This window comes from Octopus sinensis, linkage group LG2 (assembly GCF_006345805.1).
Source record: "Octopus sinensis linkage group LG2, ASM634580v1, whole genome shotgun sequence".
In the NCBI taxonomy this organism is placed as follows: Eukaryota; Metazoa; Mollusca; class Cephalopoda; order Octopoda; family Octopodidae; genus Octopus; species Octopus sinensis.
The window spans coordinates 172,245,696-172,264,038 of record NC_042998.1 but is presented as its reverse complement, the minus strand read 5'-3'; the positions used below and the strand labels follow the sequence as shown (position 1 = coordinate 172,264,038).

General features: G+C 33.6%; 1 protein-coding gene across 9 annotated transcripts in view; it reads right to left on the bottom strand.

Moving 5' to 3' along the window:
• LOC115229173 (protein phosphatase 1 regulatory subunit 12A) overlaps nt 1-18,343 on the bottom strand; it is a 216,354-nt gene that overhangs the window by 139,295 nt on the left and 58,716 nt on the right. For all 9 annotated transcript variants that reach the window (XM_036500427.1, XM_036500428.1, XM_036500430.1 and 6 more), the window contains exon 2: nt 11,901-12,031. In XM_036500427.1, the coding sequence (XP_036356320.1) occupies nt 11,901-12,031 (131 nt within the window). The remainder of the gene's footprint in view (nt 1-11,900; nt 12,032-18,343) is intronic.

The window sequence follows — 18,343 nt, the reverse complement described above, 5'->3', positions numbered from 1 at the left end:
TCCACCTTGCATGAACAGGTGTACTTATGTATGTGCATGCAGAGGACATGGGGGTGCAAAAGACATCTTGAATAGTTTGTTTGTACCAAGTTGGGTGCATAAGATTTGATGTCTGTCAAGAGACAAAATATCTGAAGTCATAGGAAAATATAATTGTGAGGTCAGAAGGCATAGGATGCTACATATGCAGAGTAAAGTGACAGAAGAACCTGCATATTCTAACAAGGACAGAAGACAAGAATGAATTGAAAGCTATCTCATTTGACAGGTTATGTCAATGGAGATTTTAACAGTTTATCAGAGTTTAACAGAGTTGGTACACTGCACACCAGTCTTTGGTGTGCTTAACTAGTAGTGATATTAAGTATTGTTTATGAATGGGCAGTAACTTTAAGTCAGTATGATTTAAAAGGTGTTGGGTACTTATTTTTTATATTGCTTTTTTCCCTTCATTAACAAATAATCATGTTTAGCTGCATGAAATTATGGAGCCGAGTGGAGGATATTGACATTAGAGAAATGACTTGTTCACTGGTGAAATTTAAGATCTTCAAAAGTGTTTGAAGATCTTAAACGGAATTTAAAGGTTATGAATTATGATTCTGTTGGATCCTAAAACTGCTATACTGCACTTCACATTATCAGTACTTACATTCCTTAAATCCTTAAAATCCTTAAAAATGTTTTAGCCCGAAGGCCGCGGCCATGCTGGGGCACCACCGCTGAATCATCAATTTATTTTAATTTGCAGTGTTTCAGATGAATATAGAGATATATTGTCAAGGAACACTTGAGCAAGTAAACAATACGTATTTATTGTATGAACTATATTGAGTGTTAGAACCAAGGAAGTGATATGATGTTGAATGGATTATAATACCTTTTAGAGCATTGGAATATATGTTTAAATCAATGGTCGAACCCTTTTTTTCCCCACTTACTGGTTTGGTAAGGAAGTAAGGGCTATGCACATGGCCTTTGTAGCCCCTCTAAGATCAGTGCAATTGATCCTGTTAACCTACCACTTCAATTGTATGGTGCAAGTCAATAGGCTGAGAAACATGTCCAAGTGGGGAATTCTAAACAACTAATATTTTGGATGTAGTGGGCATGTGCTGATTTTGAAGACTGGAAAGAGAGTGGGCAATGAGATGAAGAATGAAAAGTTAGTCACATGTGGTTTAATTAAAGTGGCAGAAAATTAGTCAGCTTGAAGAGGTAGAGGTATCTGTAGTAATATCAGGTGATTAAGAATGGAATGTCCGATTTTCTGATGCACCAAGTTTGACAGTTGTTAACTCGAATGTTTTATCCTCACAATTCTTTGTTTTACAACACTGAGGAGTTACATCACTTTTTGAAATGCAATTCATGATGTCTGATTATATTACGAGTTTTCTCTTATAAATCAATTTTTGTGAACCCATGGATAGATCAAAAATTTTTGTTGTTTATGAATATGAGTTCCGTCTTGGAACCAACGCAGCCCAGACAGCTCGAAACATCAATGATGTGCTTGGTGAAGATGTGGCGAATGAGCACACTGTACGTCAAGAGTTTGAGGAGTTCCAGTCTGGTGACTTTACTCCTGAAAATCAGCCCCATGGTAGACCTAAAGCCAAAGTGGAAAATGATGAGGTGGAAAATGATGAGGTGGAAACTGTAGTGGAAGTAGATACATCTCAAACTACACGCGAGTTAGCAGCAAGGTTTGATGTTTCAATTCCAACTGTATTGGACCATCTGAAACCAATCAGCATGGTAAAGAAGCTGGACAAGAGGGTACCACACGAACTGCACAAGCATCAAATGACAAGTCATCTTGAAACTTGCTGTTACAGCATAAAAACAAACCATTTTTGCATTGTATTCTTATGTGTGATGAAAAAGGGATTCTTTTCAACAATAGCAAGTATTCTGCATGGTGGTTGGATAGAGACAAAGTGCCAAAACACAATCTCAAAACGAATATTTGCCAAAAAAAGCTAATGATATCAGTTTGGTAGTCCAGCACTGGTGTCATCCACAACAGTTTCAGGAGACCTGGTAAGTCAATTACAGCAAATGTATACATCAACCAACAGAATGAAATGATGAATGAACTTGCAATTAAACAACTGAGATTGGTCAACAGACACAGGCCAATTCTCTTCTAAGAATGCTCGACCACATGTTGAACAAAGAACACTACTCAAGCTACAGGAACTAAACTTGGAAGTATTCTGTCATCCACCATATGCATCAGAAAAAAAATCTGAAGAAGATGCAAAAACAGTCTTTTGTGATTTCATCACTTCTTGCTCTCCAGAATTCTTCGCTGCCGGCATAAATAAGCTACCAATAAAATGGCAAAATAGTGTTGATAATTTAGGTGCATACTTTCATTAACTGCATTGCTTTTTTATTGAAATAAAATAAACTTTCAGTTCAAAATCAGACATTTCATTCTTAATGACCTGATAGAAGAAATGATAGATAAGCAGTTATAACATGAGATTCATGTACCAGACACAGTTAAAAGTTTTATTGATGATTACTGTGGCAACAACATTTTGAACAAATTTCTTGAGGGTATGTGAATATATGAGTAGATTTGCTAGTGGTATGAGAGAAGGCTGTTCTTAACAGCTCGTTCCATCACCTTTGAAGTATTGGAAGTCAAATGCCAAAGAACAGTAGCTGGCAAGCTAAGAAGGGTTACCTTTCATGCAACCCTGTTTCCAAAGATCAGGGTATGTACATAGAGAAAGAGAGGAAAGGAGAGATTGAAGAATTCGGTGAGGGCAGAAGCGAGTTCCAAGGCTCTTTCTTTGAGATTACTGAAAAGGGCACTATCAAGATCTAAAGCCTAGTTGAGTTTGAAAGAAACCAGAAGTACTTTTGCAAAGATATTAGTGAATATAAAAAAATTACTGAAATTTATTAGAGATGTGATAAGAGATTTTATGTTGTAGACCATGCATAAGTGCTCAACAGGTTAAATTAAGAATCACAGCCAACAGATAAAGTAGAAAATAGCTTTACGTGAAGCCTACAACAGAGAGCAAACTATTAGTTTTGGTTATGTAATGCATGCCAAGCAATCTGGGAAAAAGATTTTATCAAAATATTTAATAGCATTAATCTTTCAAAAGTACTTAACAGCAATATTATTCTATGACTGTTGGGTGGGAAATGTTGACACTTAAATTTTGTTCCAGAAAATCTATTGAAACTATTTCATATGCATAAACAGTACTTGTATGTTTCTGTGGTTTCTGTGTATAGCACAGAAATACATTAATATAGTTTATTCAAATATTATGTTTATCATAGAAATATATTTTTATATCATCTCTGAAAAGTCTTAAAATATCTCAGAAAATTTGGCAAAATATATATTGTTCTAAGACAAATATATTCACTTTAGACAAATTACACATTTCAGATTATTTCAAGGTGATGAGTGTGAAAACAGTGAGCTGTAAGAATGCTACATTTTGTAGACTGTAATTACAAACTGCTTAAATACATGAATTGATTCTAATTCAATTAGGAGATAATGCTTCAAAAGCATACATTATGGCTAAATAACTGTTTCAATCTCGTATTTTAAAAGACAATGTTGACTAAATGAGTTTGAAAACAATTACGGGTGCAATTGCTAATGCTTTTATTTTGGTGTGCAATAATGGTATACAAAAGAGCAAAAACCTGATAACAATGAATGCCTGATGTATTATTGTTTCATACTATTCACTTACTGTAAAACTGGCATTATATAAGTATTAATAATAACAGGATGGTACAATTGCATTGTGCAGTAATATAATAATAATAATGCCAGTTAGTATTACAGTAAAACACTAAAACTTTAAAGACAACTCAGTTTTTAAAAAATTAATCACTAATTTGACAATATAGTACATTTTCTAATAAGAAAGATACAACTAATAGGATTCAAATCTGTGAGGCAAATCCTATGAATGAAATCTACTAAAACAAGATTAAAATAGACCACATCAAGGTTTGAAAGCAACCCTACATTTTTACAAGCAATTCACAAACAAAGGTTGAATGAACATCTAACCAATTCTGCATCTTCTCTAAAAGAATACCTATCAAATAAGAGGATAGCTGATTTCAATAAATCTGTATTCATTAGCTAACTATCAGCAACATCTTGACAAAATGTAACTTGAGAGATATATTTTTTCTACTGTGGGTGGTATCAGGAATTATGACTGATATATGATAATTGTAATTTAACATTTATCAAATTTCCTGGTACTTAAATGAATACTAATTTTCCAAATAAAAATACTTATCTTCAAATTAAAACAAGTTTCTCATTTGAATAACTCCTCCCTAATTACTCTCATTTACTACCTCTCCTCTTCTTCAGTTCATTGTGTGTATGTGTGTGTGTGTGTGAGTGTAGCATTCCTCTACTCCTTGCATATCACCAAACCTTTTATCTACCCTCAACCTGATGTTAACTCTCACTGTATTTTTCCTTTCTTTCTTTCTTCTTTTTTACTTTCTATACGATGTAAAGGATGACTAGAGGAATCAACTAACAAAGCAACCAATATTTATATCAGCCATTATTATACAGAGATGATTTTTTCATCTTTTGTGGAGTAGGACAAGTGTAGCCAAAGTTAATAGGTAAATGAAATAACTACTTAATAGACATTCACAACAGACATTGATAAATTAACATCTTGTTAAGAGTATGGACACAGAAAGATGAGCCAACAAAGTGCCTCTCCACAATAACATGGTCTGCTAAAATTAGCAGCAAAATTCCCTAACAATCATCTAACAAAAACTTAAAGAAATATTGAATATTGTGGGAATTATATTCATAAACCTTGAATGCTGAACCGTTAAAGAAACAAAATGCTGGCTAGGTCACAGAGCCTATGTATTGTACAAAAACACTCAACTAGCACTTCCACAAAAATCTGCATTTCTCGCCAACTCTTTCAGTCTTTATCTCTTTACATGGTTTTCCCACACCTTCCCCAAAATATATACACACCTCATATGCAGATAACATGATACATCTCCCTACTACTCACTAGACACAGTTATATAACTATTTGAACCATAGAAACCTGCAGCTTCAAACAACAAAATAGCATCTACTAGAATTCACTGTATCCCTTTTTCTTACTAGCGGCATGAGAAAACAAACATACCCCAGACACAGAAGACAGAAAATCTTAAGGGTTACATACAACACCATAACTGATGTGAAAACAGTAAATGAAGTAAAATAATGCACAAACATACTGAGAACACTCATTGGTACCACATTTAGCCAACAGTAGGAAACAACAAGAATACTATGTACAAACGGTATATTAATCAAAGATTATGTCAGCTCTACCAGAGCCTTACTAATTCCTGTGCATCAACCCTATACTAGAGGGAACACAAAATGATGTAGTCACTATATAACACCATGCCCATAGATTACATACACAAAAACAAAAATGGAAAAGAAAAAAAAAGGGGCGAAAGACCACCTGCAGATGGAAGATGCTTCATTTGTTGATACATCTAACTTCAACCCTAAAAATCCATACTACAACATAAAAAAATTACCTCAAACATCCAGTTATATATATATATATATATATACTCTTTTACATGTTTCAGTCATTTGACTGCGGCCATGCTGGAGCACCGCCTTTAGTCGAGCAAATCGACCCCGGGACTTATTCTTTTTAAGCCCAGTACTTATTCTATCGGTCTCTTTTGCCGAACTGCTAAGTGACGGGGATGTAAACACACCAGCATTGGTTGTCAAGCAATGCTAAGGGGACAAACACACAAACACACACATATATATATATATATATATATATACACACACACACACACACATATATACGACAGGCTTCTTTCAGTTTCCGTCTACCAAATCCACTCACAAGGCATTGGTCGGCCCGGGGCTATAGCAGAAGACACTTGCCCAAGATGCCATGCAGTGGGACTGAACTCGGAACCATGTGGTTGGTAAGCAAGCTACTTACCACACAGCCACTCCAGCCCTGAACACAACAGCATCCTAAAATCATTATTTCTCTCACTCACCCTAGACAATGAAGGAGGGAAAAAAACCCACCATATACTCTGAGAGAGCTGAAACAACCACATGCTGGCATATGCCTCTTTAATAACCCCAGTACTTTCTTTTATTAACCCTCAAAAGATGAAATGCAAAGTTGATCCCAGTGGGAATTGAACTAAGGGGTAAAAAAAACAAAAACAAAAAAAAACATCTTGACTCTGCCAGTTTGCCCATCAATAAAAAATGAAGGCAAACACCAACCCTCATGCTCTGACCAAAAATAACTACCCATCTCTACTGTAGTCAATTACCAGAATCTAGACAGTATAAAACTAAACTTGTCAGTGGTCAGAATACATGGTCAACAACATCAAAAGCAGAAACTGAAATTTTCATTTGAAAAAGAAAAGAAAATGAACTACCTTGTTTGAAAGGAATTTCTTGAACCCGTCTGGCACCTGTGTCGGTGGCACATAAAAAACACCATCCGAGCGTGGCCGTTCGCCAGCCTCGTCTAGCACCTGTGTCGGTGGCACATAAAATCACCCACTACACTCTCAGAGAGGTTGGCGTTAGGAAGGGCATCCAGCTGTAGAAACACTGCCAGATCTGACTGGCCTGGTGCAGCCTTCGGGCTCCCCAAACCCCAGTTGAACCGTCCAACCCATGCTAGCATGGAAAGCGGATGTTAAATGATGATGATGATGATGAAATATCAACTAAAATTTGCTTTATAACATTGTTACAACTTTAGCAATAGTTCAAGTTAATTACCAGCTTTTTGTTCAATTTAAATCAAGCATGCATATCAAGAATACAGATGCATGGACATTCTTGTTAGAACTGACAATATCTGACTTTCAGATAATCAGTTTTAAAAACATTTGAGATGATGATACACAAAAATTTTAAACCATATCCCCACCATTCCTAATACTTCCCTTGAGGTACCATAAAAGACAACAAAAAGAGCTGTGCCAACTAATGATTAAAATACATGTTAACTCTTTGACTGCAAAACTAAATTCTATCGTTATTCCAATAATGATGTTAAATATCTATTAAAAAAATAGGAAGTATTTTCTACAAGTCATGTTATTCCAAGCTTGATATATTACAAAAATGATTGATTGGTATATAAAACTGCTTTCTGCAGTTAAAGGTAATGAAGTTTTGAGTGTATATATATGATTTCTATAGTGTAAAGGATGGTTAACCCATTAAAGTTCAAAATCTGGAAAACCCAAAACTTTGCCTACTATAAAATTTATTTCTGATGTAGTGTTAGGGTCACACATTTTCAAGGAAGACAAGACATGTTTTATCAAAGGTAGATCTATTCAATCAGGGACAACCATGTAACAATAATACCAATACTAACATAGACTAGTCAATTATCAGATGGCCAACTATTTCATTTAAAGCAGTGGTTCTCAGCATTTTTTTTTTTTACCGATGGACCCCTTAGATTACTATTTTACTTCACTGGACCTCTATAGCCATTCAATGAACATAATAAAAGTCCTACTGTATTTTTATAATAAAAACTATTTGAAATATTTAAGGTCTTATTGCATATCAGAGGCAATACATTGAAGGGTTTTGTAAACCAAGGGGCACATTCTCTTCAGTTCAAATTTCTTACAGCTTTATCATTATATCTTGAGGTACAAGACAATGGTTGGACATTCTTTTAACTATTCCTTACTAGTATTAGCAGGATAACGCATTCATGTAATTGCAATTATGCTATCTTGGAAAAAATTCATACTATTCACAAAAACTATTTTCGTCTCACTTGAAGTTCAATTTATTAAATGCATCTGCATACATCTTGTAATAATAGTTTTTTTCAATTTGATAATCACATAAAAACTAAGATTTCAACATTTTCAAACTTTCTTTCAGTTAAACAATTAGAAATTGATAAAATTATAATGTAACTTAACACTAACATCAGTCATTAGCATATTTTATTGATAAGAGTTGTAAGTTATATGAGACAGATGTTCAAATAATAGGGTGAGCAGAAGAGGTAGTCACCTGCTCTGTTAAAAAGAGGCAAGATGTATGATATCCTAGTTTGCATGTAGACACACACACACAGGACAGACTGTAAAGCTTGCTAAAATTATCCATCTTATCAGAGCAAGAGAAATGAAATAAAAACTCCTCTTCAATAGTAATGAATGGCTGTAGAAATAAGAAAACTGAATATTGAGCAGCATAGAGAAATATATAACTGGAGGCAATCAGAATATACCAATTACAACACAGTTTAATTAAATTACAAATGTAAGGTTGATTTGTACAGTATCATAACTACTACTGTAACATGGAACAAAATGCCTTTGTTGTTTCTTCTCTGATTCTCTATACTCTGAGTTTGAATCCCACTGCGATCAACTTTGTCTTTCGTACTTTTGAAATCAATAAAATGAAATACCAGTCAAGGGCAGTGAACTGAAAGAATTGTTAGTGTCAGACAAGATGTTTTGCAGCATTTTTTTCCAACACTGTGTTCTGAGTTCTTGGATAAGTGTTAATCCATCATTTGTTTAACACCACCATTTGCTCATTGGATGCCTTTAGTAGAGTTTAATCTACTGCAAGCATTCCAACCTGGTTTTCAGTTTGAGGATAAATTTCTCCTGCTAACCTGTCTCAAAGATCCTCAAAAACAACAAATTGTAATAAATGCAATCCTTCCCTCTCTGACTAAACAATCGAATAAAAATGTCATAGCATCACCCAAGAAATATGAAATAATGAAGATAAGCTTTCAAAATAGTTAAACAGAAATATAAATTGTCAGTTTCCTCACATAACTGCTGAAAGTTTTATTTCATTCTTGTGTATGATCGGAATAAACAGTCAGAAATTGCAAATTTGAGGATTAAGAAAAATGAGAGCTTATTACCTTATTCACATTAGTAATACACAGATGCCATTCATTCATAAATACTGGGACTTAGGATTTTATATAAAACAAAATAGTACTTATACACTGAACCTATAACAGGTGAAAGGCATGTAAGGAATATCAAAATCACAAGCAACAAATCTAGTCAATTGAAAATTTCCCAAGTTTATATTATAATTTTTCGTGATTTAAAGAGGTTTAGTACTTTGGTTTTATGTATGAGTTAAGTCCTCTCTTTGGCTATCACAACTGATTTTAAGAATAACTGAAACATTGCAGGCATAGGTTATATAAAGGCAAGATGAGGAATGTATTATGATGAAAAAGAGGATTAATTATGCATCCTCCAGTGGTTTTACTAAGATGTATAAATGCTGCCATCAAGTATATCTATAAATTCTTCATAAACACTTCTGAAACTCAACTGACCTCTGATTTTTTAATACAAACCAACTGTTTTAAAACATTTAAATTACAACTGTCCATTATAATTTTGCATATAGGAACCCTTTAAAATGTTCCAGACATTATCTTAATAATGATGAAATCAGTTACTTTATTATAAAGCCCTCAAAATTCTTAATTTCAAATGAAAGGATATTGTAATGAAATAAATAGGCAGTGCGTTTCATTACAAATATAGTAACAAAAGAATTAATCTACATCTCTCTGGAACTGCTTTCCCAACCTTAATTATTTAGTTTCATTTCCCCAATTTCTGCAACATGAATGTATTCTTAGTCACTATAAAAGCTGAACCAAAATAGTCATACTTTCGCTTTTGGCAAATGAGGATGATATGACAAATACTGTTTATAAAAACAAGTTATCACAGATTTCCTTTAAGTTGAATAATACAGTCAGCTCATGCTGAGTGGGTGATGTCTTTTTAGAGTTGTACACCAACCAATCATTATAAGCAGCTTGTAACCAAAACTAGATACTAGATCTAATAAATGAAAAAAGTCAATCAAATGTAGTCTCCCATGACCTTATCCAAAGATTACCTGAACTGAATCATGACAAACCAACATAACTACTCCTGAAAACAGTGCAATACAAGCCACAGCTAGGTGGTTCAATCTAGTTTGTCAATACAGCACTCTGCTTGAACCACTGACATTTTTAACTGACACTCTACAACACTTTGCCATATCTAGCAATTTTCAAAAAAAGTTTAAAAAAAAAGGGTTTTTTTTTTACTTGAATTCAAAACTGGCTTTAAAATAAAAGACAATTTTGGCATTTTCTCTAAGAGGTAAAGAAGTCCATTTTAAATTATTTTAAAAACTTTTTCAGTATTTGTCAATAAACAAACCTAACTTAATTAAAAAATGTTGCCTTTGTTCAAAGAGGATTCAAGTCCAAAATAAAAACCATTCATTTAATACCACGTTCAATTAGTCTAACAATTAGAGGATATACAATATCAAGATCCCTTTTCACTACATATTTATAATTTTGTGTATAGGAACCCTTTAAAATGTTCCAGACATCATCTTAATAATGATTTCCAAGAATATGTCTAAGAATTCCTGCTAGAAATAAAAACTAACAGCAGCAAATAAGACATTGCCGTTAGTAATCAAGACCATATAACAAGACAATTTAGATATGCAGGTGGTCAGTATATTCTGATTGTTTTACATTTACCTATAACTGTGCTACTCTCAAATAAATAACCAATGCTATATATGGTTACATTTTATGTCAGTTCTCTTCTATTATGTAACATTGCAGTGTATGTGTGACACCATTAATCTTTCATTAGCAAAGCAGTAGATTGATGTTAATCTCATGACCTTGATACTTATAAAAAGAAAAATGACAATTTGATTTATTTATTTAAAAAAAAAAAAACATATACATCTCATGATTTAAACCAGTAAAATATTTACGTGTTAACAATTATATAAATTTGCTTAAAGCATTATTGAAGGAAAAATATTGATAAAAAAAAAGACAACAATATGAAAAACCAAAAGAAATAACAAAATATTGACAAACTTATACGAATCAATACCACAAAGAAACTCATGCTCCAACATGTTGATCAACTGGTTAGTTATTAATGGACAAATAAGAAAGAACAATGAAAAGAAAAGCACAAATGAAACCAAACTGCAGTTCACTATAAAGCATCGAGACAAAGTATAAGTAAAATCAATGAGATAATCTACTCTGATAGGCTCTGATATATGCTAAGTTTAGCAACATGCTGAAACATATATGAAGGAGGGAAATGATTTTCTCTTATTCTTTCTACCCATTTTATGTCCACACAACCATTGGTAGAATTCAATCATTTTAATGTTAGCTTTTTTCATGCTTGCATTGATCAGATAAAATTCTATAACCAGATACCCTTCCTGTTGACAACTCTTACTTGTTTCCAAGCAAGTCAATATCTTCTTTAGTCCTTCCAATATAAACATAGCATAAAGGCTGGCCATGTTTTCACAAGAGATTGCAAGTGATACAACTTGTATGATGATGTTTGCTTACTGTAAGCATATGTCAAGGCAAAGAGACATGTACACACATGACAGTTTCATCTACCAAATTCAATTACAAGACTTAAGTAAGCCCAAGACTATAGAGGACACTGCCCCAAAATGTCTCACAGTGAGACTGAATCCATAACCAAATGGTTCTAAAGCCAAGTTAACCACATAACCATACATAGGTTTGTAAAGTTTAGATATTTCCTCATTACCAACAAACTGTGAAATGATGGAAACAGCATTTATTTTAAGTTGGACTGATTTAAGCATGCACAATGAACATTTAATCAAGAGACAATCCTTTGACTGTAGTAAATTTGGAAAAGGTTGTTGTATATGACTGTAGTTCAGCAACTAAAACTCAATGTAAACTTCAATTTACTTCAGTGATGTAAATAAAGCAACTTACTGTGCTATGTCAGTAAAGCCACATGAAGCTGTAGCATGAAGAGGTGTCCAACCTTCATTATCACAGACATCAACATCAGCACCATTATCAACAAGAAACTTCACCATGTCAATTTTGTCATCAATACATGCCTGAAATTAGAAAAAAATTAAAAGCATTTAATATTAATAAGCACATACATGCACATTTATATATTTCTTGTTATTTTGTTTTATTTTTCTGTATGGTGTTAGATTACTGTACATTATGTTTGAGAAAGAGATCATTCTGTTTTTGAGTATTGCTTACATTTTGGTGGCAGCCATATTCTGTTGAGACAAGTTGCTCTGGTGTAGAACAAACATTACAAGACATACATTAAACAAATTGCGTTTTGGGTAAGTTTCCGGTGACATTATAACAAAACTGTTTGCTGAAAATTTTATATAGTTACATAGTAAATTGAGAATATATTTTCTGTGTTTAACATTAATAGTAGAACATAGCTAACAAAATGACAAGAAACATTAACCCTTTGCCTTTAGTGCCTACAAAATAAAGAACATGGGAAAGAGATGATGTACTGGGATGCAGCATACAATGTTGAGAAGAAATTGGTAGTTACATTATTTCGGTCCATGACAAGCAATGCCAAAGAAGGCACTTGAAAATGGATCCAGAAAAATTTTTAATGACCATACAAAACTATGACAAATTAGGTGAGTTATCTAAAGCTCAAACAATATTCAGGTTTTAACCATATTTGACTATCAGATAACTCAAAAGCAGACTATTTGATTGAATTTGACAAAATAATTGCACAACTGAAAACATTCAAAAATATTGTTTCTTGAACATGTACTTGCATTTAGAGCTTTCCAAAGAGCAAATATGACAGCAGAGAATGAGAAACAGTAAGTGGTTTGACATTCAAAGTAATGACTATGCAACTCATGTTCATGACTGAAAATAAGTCAATGACAATATTCAAAGAACATTAAGATTAAGAAGAAAACAGTAGCAGATTCCAGTCGTGGGTTTCTCATTGACAACTGTTTCCAATGAGACTGCAGTTATGGACCTAAAGAAAATTCATGGACATAAAATCTTTCATCTGATAAATTATGCAACCAAATGCAGTGTGGCTGTGAAGATTCTTGACAAGAGATGTATCATATGTAATCCCAAGTGCAACTTTTTAAACACTGGTTTTCATCATACTTTGGTTCGTCTAAGAATTTTCTAACTGACAATAAGAAAATGTTTGACAACTAAGATCTAAATGTGATTGTCAGAACTAATACAGTGTAAAACCCTCAGGTAATTATATGATTAAACATCACTGTGAATTCTGAGACACACAGATTGTAAACTTCTTGAAACTGTTCTAAGTTAGGAACTTTACATAATTCTTATGGACATACATCTAACCAGTTAGGTTTGTAAAAAAATTCAAGTCTAGCATACACGTTGCTTAATCAGCCACTGGCTTTGCATGGAATCTCTACAACTCAGACTCATGGACAATTTGAACGAATGCTCTAGGAAAACCTACTTCAAAAGTGAGTCTTTTGAAAAGACTAGAAGAGCTTCAAAACACCAGATATCACAATGGGGACCATGTGTAACACAAAAGAAATATGACTGAAAGATAGACAGGTCCTGGTTAAGTTAATGGTTTAGAAAAACAAGTAATGGTCAAACATATTAGAACATATGAGAGAATTTGCCTCTATTTGATGAATCATTTGTTAAATAATGATTGCAGGATCTCAGGAAACTTGCTGAATTTTGATTAGAGTGAGAATAATTTGAATAAAGCTAGCAAAGCAAAAATATTTGCAAATAAGTGCGAAGTAGTCAAACTGGTGATGAGAGGAAGGATTAGTTATTGATCAGGGTCTAAGCACATAGCACCAAAGAAGGACTGTCTGGCTTGACTGAGTTCCCTAGTTGCTCCAAAGGTTTTAAAGCCATTTCAATGTAATATGCAGCTGAATGAACAAAGTGACATTCAGGGAGAAAGTGAAACAAATGAAGACAGGGTGTCACATTAAAAGGTCATAAGTAACAAAAATGCCCTTCAGTGTTCATGGTTTTAGTTCAAATCAACAAGCTTTTAGGAATTTCAACCTATTTTCCTTTCTAAATAACAAACTTCCTACTTTTGATAGTTTTCCCATTGTAACAAGTCATTTGAATGCTGTGCATATTGCTAGAAAAGCACTCATAGAGTGTGAATCTTACAAAGAAAGACATACACTTCAAAAACCAAATTAGCAGGGCACTTGTCCTAACTTTACAAAAATATGGTTGTCTATCAAAGATATAAGTGTAATAGATGGCTTAGACCAGAAATTCTCATAGAACAGAAGTATAAATAAGTGCTCATCAAACAAGGAGGCACACTTATAAGAGTGCATCCATCCTGTTTAGTATACTATCCTGAAGCACATGAAAGTTCTTCAGAAGATGAACTTACCCTACAAAACTGGTGTAATGATACTTAAAGAGTATCTACTTACAAAGAGAATGCTATGAAGTTTGAACCAGAAATTCCAACAGATGATAAATGTTGAACAGCATCAAACTACAAGAACAAGATATAGAAGATCTAAACAAAAATCTATTTCTAAATGATTGGGCTTCCAAAACAAGGACAAACTATTAAAAGGTAACAAGCAGAGCAGATAAAGCCATAAGTTAGAACAAATACCTAATGAATGTGAAAGAAAATGTAATAATTTTCTCTTCAAATATTGATTTGAACAAAGCAAAGACAACTTCAAAGTTGGACTAAAAACTGGATGTATTCACTGCTACTTGGATAGTAGACGCATAACAAGGTGTTCAGGATAAAGATGTTAACTAGTATTAGAACCGATTCTTCCACATGTTTCGGAGTGGACCATCAAGTTGTATTTTTCTTGTGGCAATCACAAGATAAGGTTGTTATTCAATAAACACAAGACAATAACCTTATTTTTATGCCAACTGGTACTCATGGCAAAAAACATCAAGTGTGCTGTGACATCAGCTAGGAACACGGTTATATAATGTGGGGATATTCTTCCTGCCAAATATGCTTTACTATATAACTACAGCCTACCTCAATTTGATTAAGTGTCGTCACACCAAAATGACCAGATTCTAACAAGACATCATGATACCAATCTTTTCACTGCTGAACAAACTAGGCTTCCTGCCAAAATATTCTTTTGGTTAAAAACTTACATGGAAGTAACATTAAGGTAAGGTCAAACTTAGAGACTTTTTTTTTTTTATATTTCCTTGCATACACTTAGAATTCTTTCTAGTGTGATGTGCAACTTATTTTTTTTTCATCATATAAAAATATCCAGAAATTTTAACTGTACTTTCTGGCACTTGCATCTTATATCTTGAAAGTAGACGATATGTTGTATAGGGTGAAATCTACATTTCTCACCTCTTGCATCTCCCATCTAAACAGGCATTCTTATTCACTCAAATGTACTGAATGTTTCTAGCCATTATATGTGACATTTTAACACTTTTCCATGCTACCATGGATCTGACAGAATATGTTAAGGCAGATTTTCTATGGCTGGATGCTCTTCCTGTTGCTAACCCTCACCTGTTTCCAAACAAGGGGTATTTCCCCGTAGTAGGAGATGTTTTCACATAAGGCTGGGAATTAAGGATCTTACTTTTATGAAGATGATGCTCATTTACAACTATCACAGGATGTGAAGACAAAGATATATAAATACACACACACACGCAAAGAGATTTCAAGTTCCCTCTACCAAATCCACTTTGGTTGGCCTTGGGCTATAGAAGAAACTTGCTCAATGCATCATGCAAGGAGACTGAACACAAAATCATATGGCTGGAAAGTAAACTTCTAAAGCCATACAGCCATGCTCGAGGAGTAGCTTCAAAATATGGTCTTTTGAAATTTACATAGCACTGTGGAAACAAACTGCAAGGTATTATTATTGTTCATGTTGACTTCAACTTTGCAAGTTCAAAGAACTTTCGGAGCCGAGTCAGACAGGCATAATAAATTACTTCCAGTTTGGATTAGATATTAAAAAGAATGGGGAGGGTATAAAACTTGGGACAAGGTAATTATCTAAAGCAATTAAAATATATATACAGCAATGGAAAATAAGTTGAAAAGATAAAGATATCAACAACAAAGATTACAGAAATTAAGTGAAAGGTCAACTAAATTGATTAGTTACAGAAACAAGACTAGAGTTTAGTTATAATGTTGGGATGAAGTTCCTTTCTAAAACAGGAAAGTACAGAGTATATTAGATAAGTTAATAATACAGTAAATAAAGCAAAGGGAAAAAATCTCAAATAGTTATTCAAGAATTAGCAAATCTTGATTGTTTACCAATATTTGCATAGTGATGCCTTTTACCTCATTAATCAACAAGATAGGGTATTACAAGGAAACTCCATTACCTTTGTGGTTAATGACAAATAATTTTATGCCCATTGATTGGCAAAATAAAGGCATTAGAATTGTCAAAAGTACCCAGTTGTACAGTTGCAGAAACTTTGGCAATGGTTAATATGGCGGAAGTGCGTTTTTATATATAGATAGAGAGAGAGAACTTAGTGGGACTAAAACAGACTGAGGATAACACTGGAAATATAAAAACTTAAAAGTGATAAGTAAAAAAAAATTGCAAAAATTTCGATTCCAACAGATTACAAATTGCTAACTGCCAAACACACACACACAGAAAAGGAATTATCTTTTAAGATTCTTGGATTCATAACAGGGGCCTAAAGACCATTAAGTGTAATTGTTCAAGCTACATTTTCTCTTGTTCTTTTGCAGCCAAAAACTTGGTGTTAGCATTAAGCCACAGCTGCAAGGCATCCAATAAAGACAGGAAAAAAACCAAAAAAAAAAAAAACACAGAAATATTGTTAATAATTGAAGGGTGACAATTCATCCCTAATTACCATCCCAAGAGAAATAAGAAGGGACTTGGATGCAGAGGCAGGAACATTTGTTGATAAGTCAATTCCCTTACTGCTTTCTTGTATGTCTAAAAGTGCTGTTATCTTATATTTAACATTTACTATCAAAGGAACTGAAGTCAGTAGGACTAGTGAAGCACTTATAAATTTTACAGTCCAGCCAGTTTAGAACAATGAACTACATCACACCATGGTATCCACATACATATTTAAGAGTTATATAGCAGTAGTCAAAGTTTAAAAACTGCTAACCACTAAGATACCAATATCTTTTCATATCAACTTGACCACTCACACTCCAAACTTAGAAAACATCCACACAAACATACTATTAGGTTGTCAAGAAAGTTCTTGCAGAATTTTTAATTTTAGTTTTAAATTATATATTTTCAAATTAATTTTCATTAAATTATTTTGACTTTATATATCATTTTAAAGCCCGTTTTTCGCTCTATCTAATCGTGTTACATTTTTTCTTTTTGAATAATTAGGCCATTTTTTGAAGAACGTTGAAATACAACGTGGACAAAAAGCAAATTTGCACAATTTTCTTATGTTCAAGCGAGGCTGAAAAGCTATTGAAACAGCTTGCAATATCAACAATGTATTTGGCCCAGGAACCATTAATGTATGTACAGCACAATGGTGGTTCAAGAAATTTCGTAGCGGGGACGAGAGTCTTGAAGACGAGAAGCATAGTGGTTAGCCATCGGATGTTGGCAATGATCAACTAAAAGCCTTAGTAGAAGCCAATCCATACACAACTGAGAGCTTATTTCTGAATTAGACGTAACATATACAACAATTTCCAACCACTCGAGAGATTGGAAAAACAAAAATACTTGAGAAATGGGTGCTGCACAAATTGAACAACAACCAAAAAAAACGCTGTTTTGAAGTGTCATCTTCCCTCCTTTTACGCAACAAGAATGACCCCGTTTCTTGACCAGATTGTGACTTGCAATGAAAAGTGCAATCTTTACGATAAGGCTCAGCACAGTGGTTGGTTTTGCACTTCCATAAGCCAAAATTGCACCAAAAGAAGGTCATAGTGACTATTCATCCCTAATTATCCATCACAGCTTTTTGAATCCAGGTGAAACCATTACAGCAGAGAAGTACTGTTAGCAAATGGATGAAATGCATAAGAAACTCCAACAATAACAGCCAGCATTGGTCAACAGAAAAGGACCAATTCTTCTCCACGTCAACGCTCAGCCACACATCGCACTCAATTTCATTTTTACCAAATAATTTAGGAAAATTAATGGGTTATTTCCCTTGGCTATATATAAGGATCCCTTCCAGGGGCTCTATTATCAATTTGTTCAACAATCTGAGTATGCCATGAGGTTTCTAGACATGAGGTCTCACATATCAAGTTTCATCAAAATCGATAAAACGATGTAGGAGGAGTTAGCTAACAACTCCACAAACGCACCCACAGACAGAATTTCCCACATCTATATAAAAACACT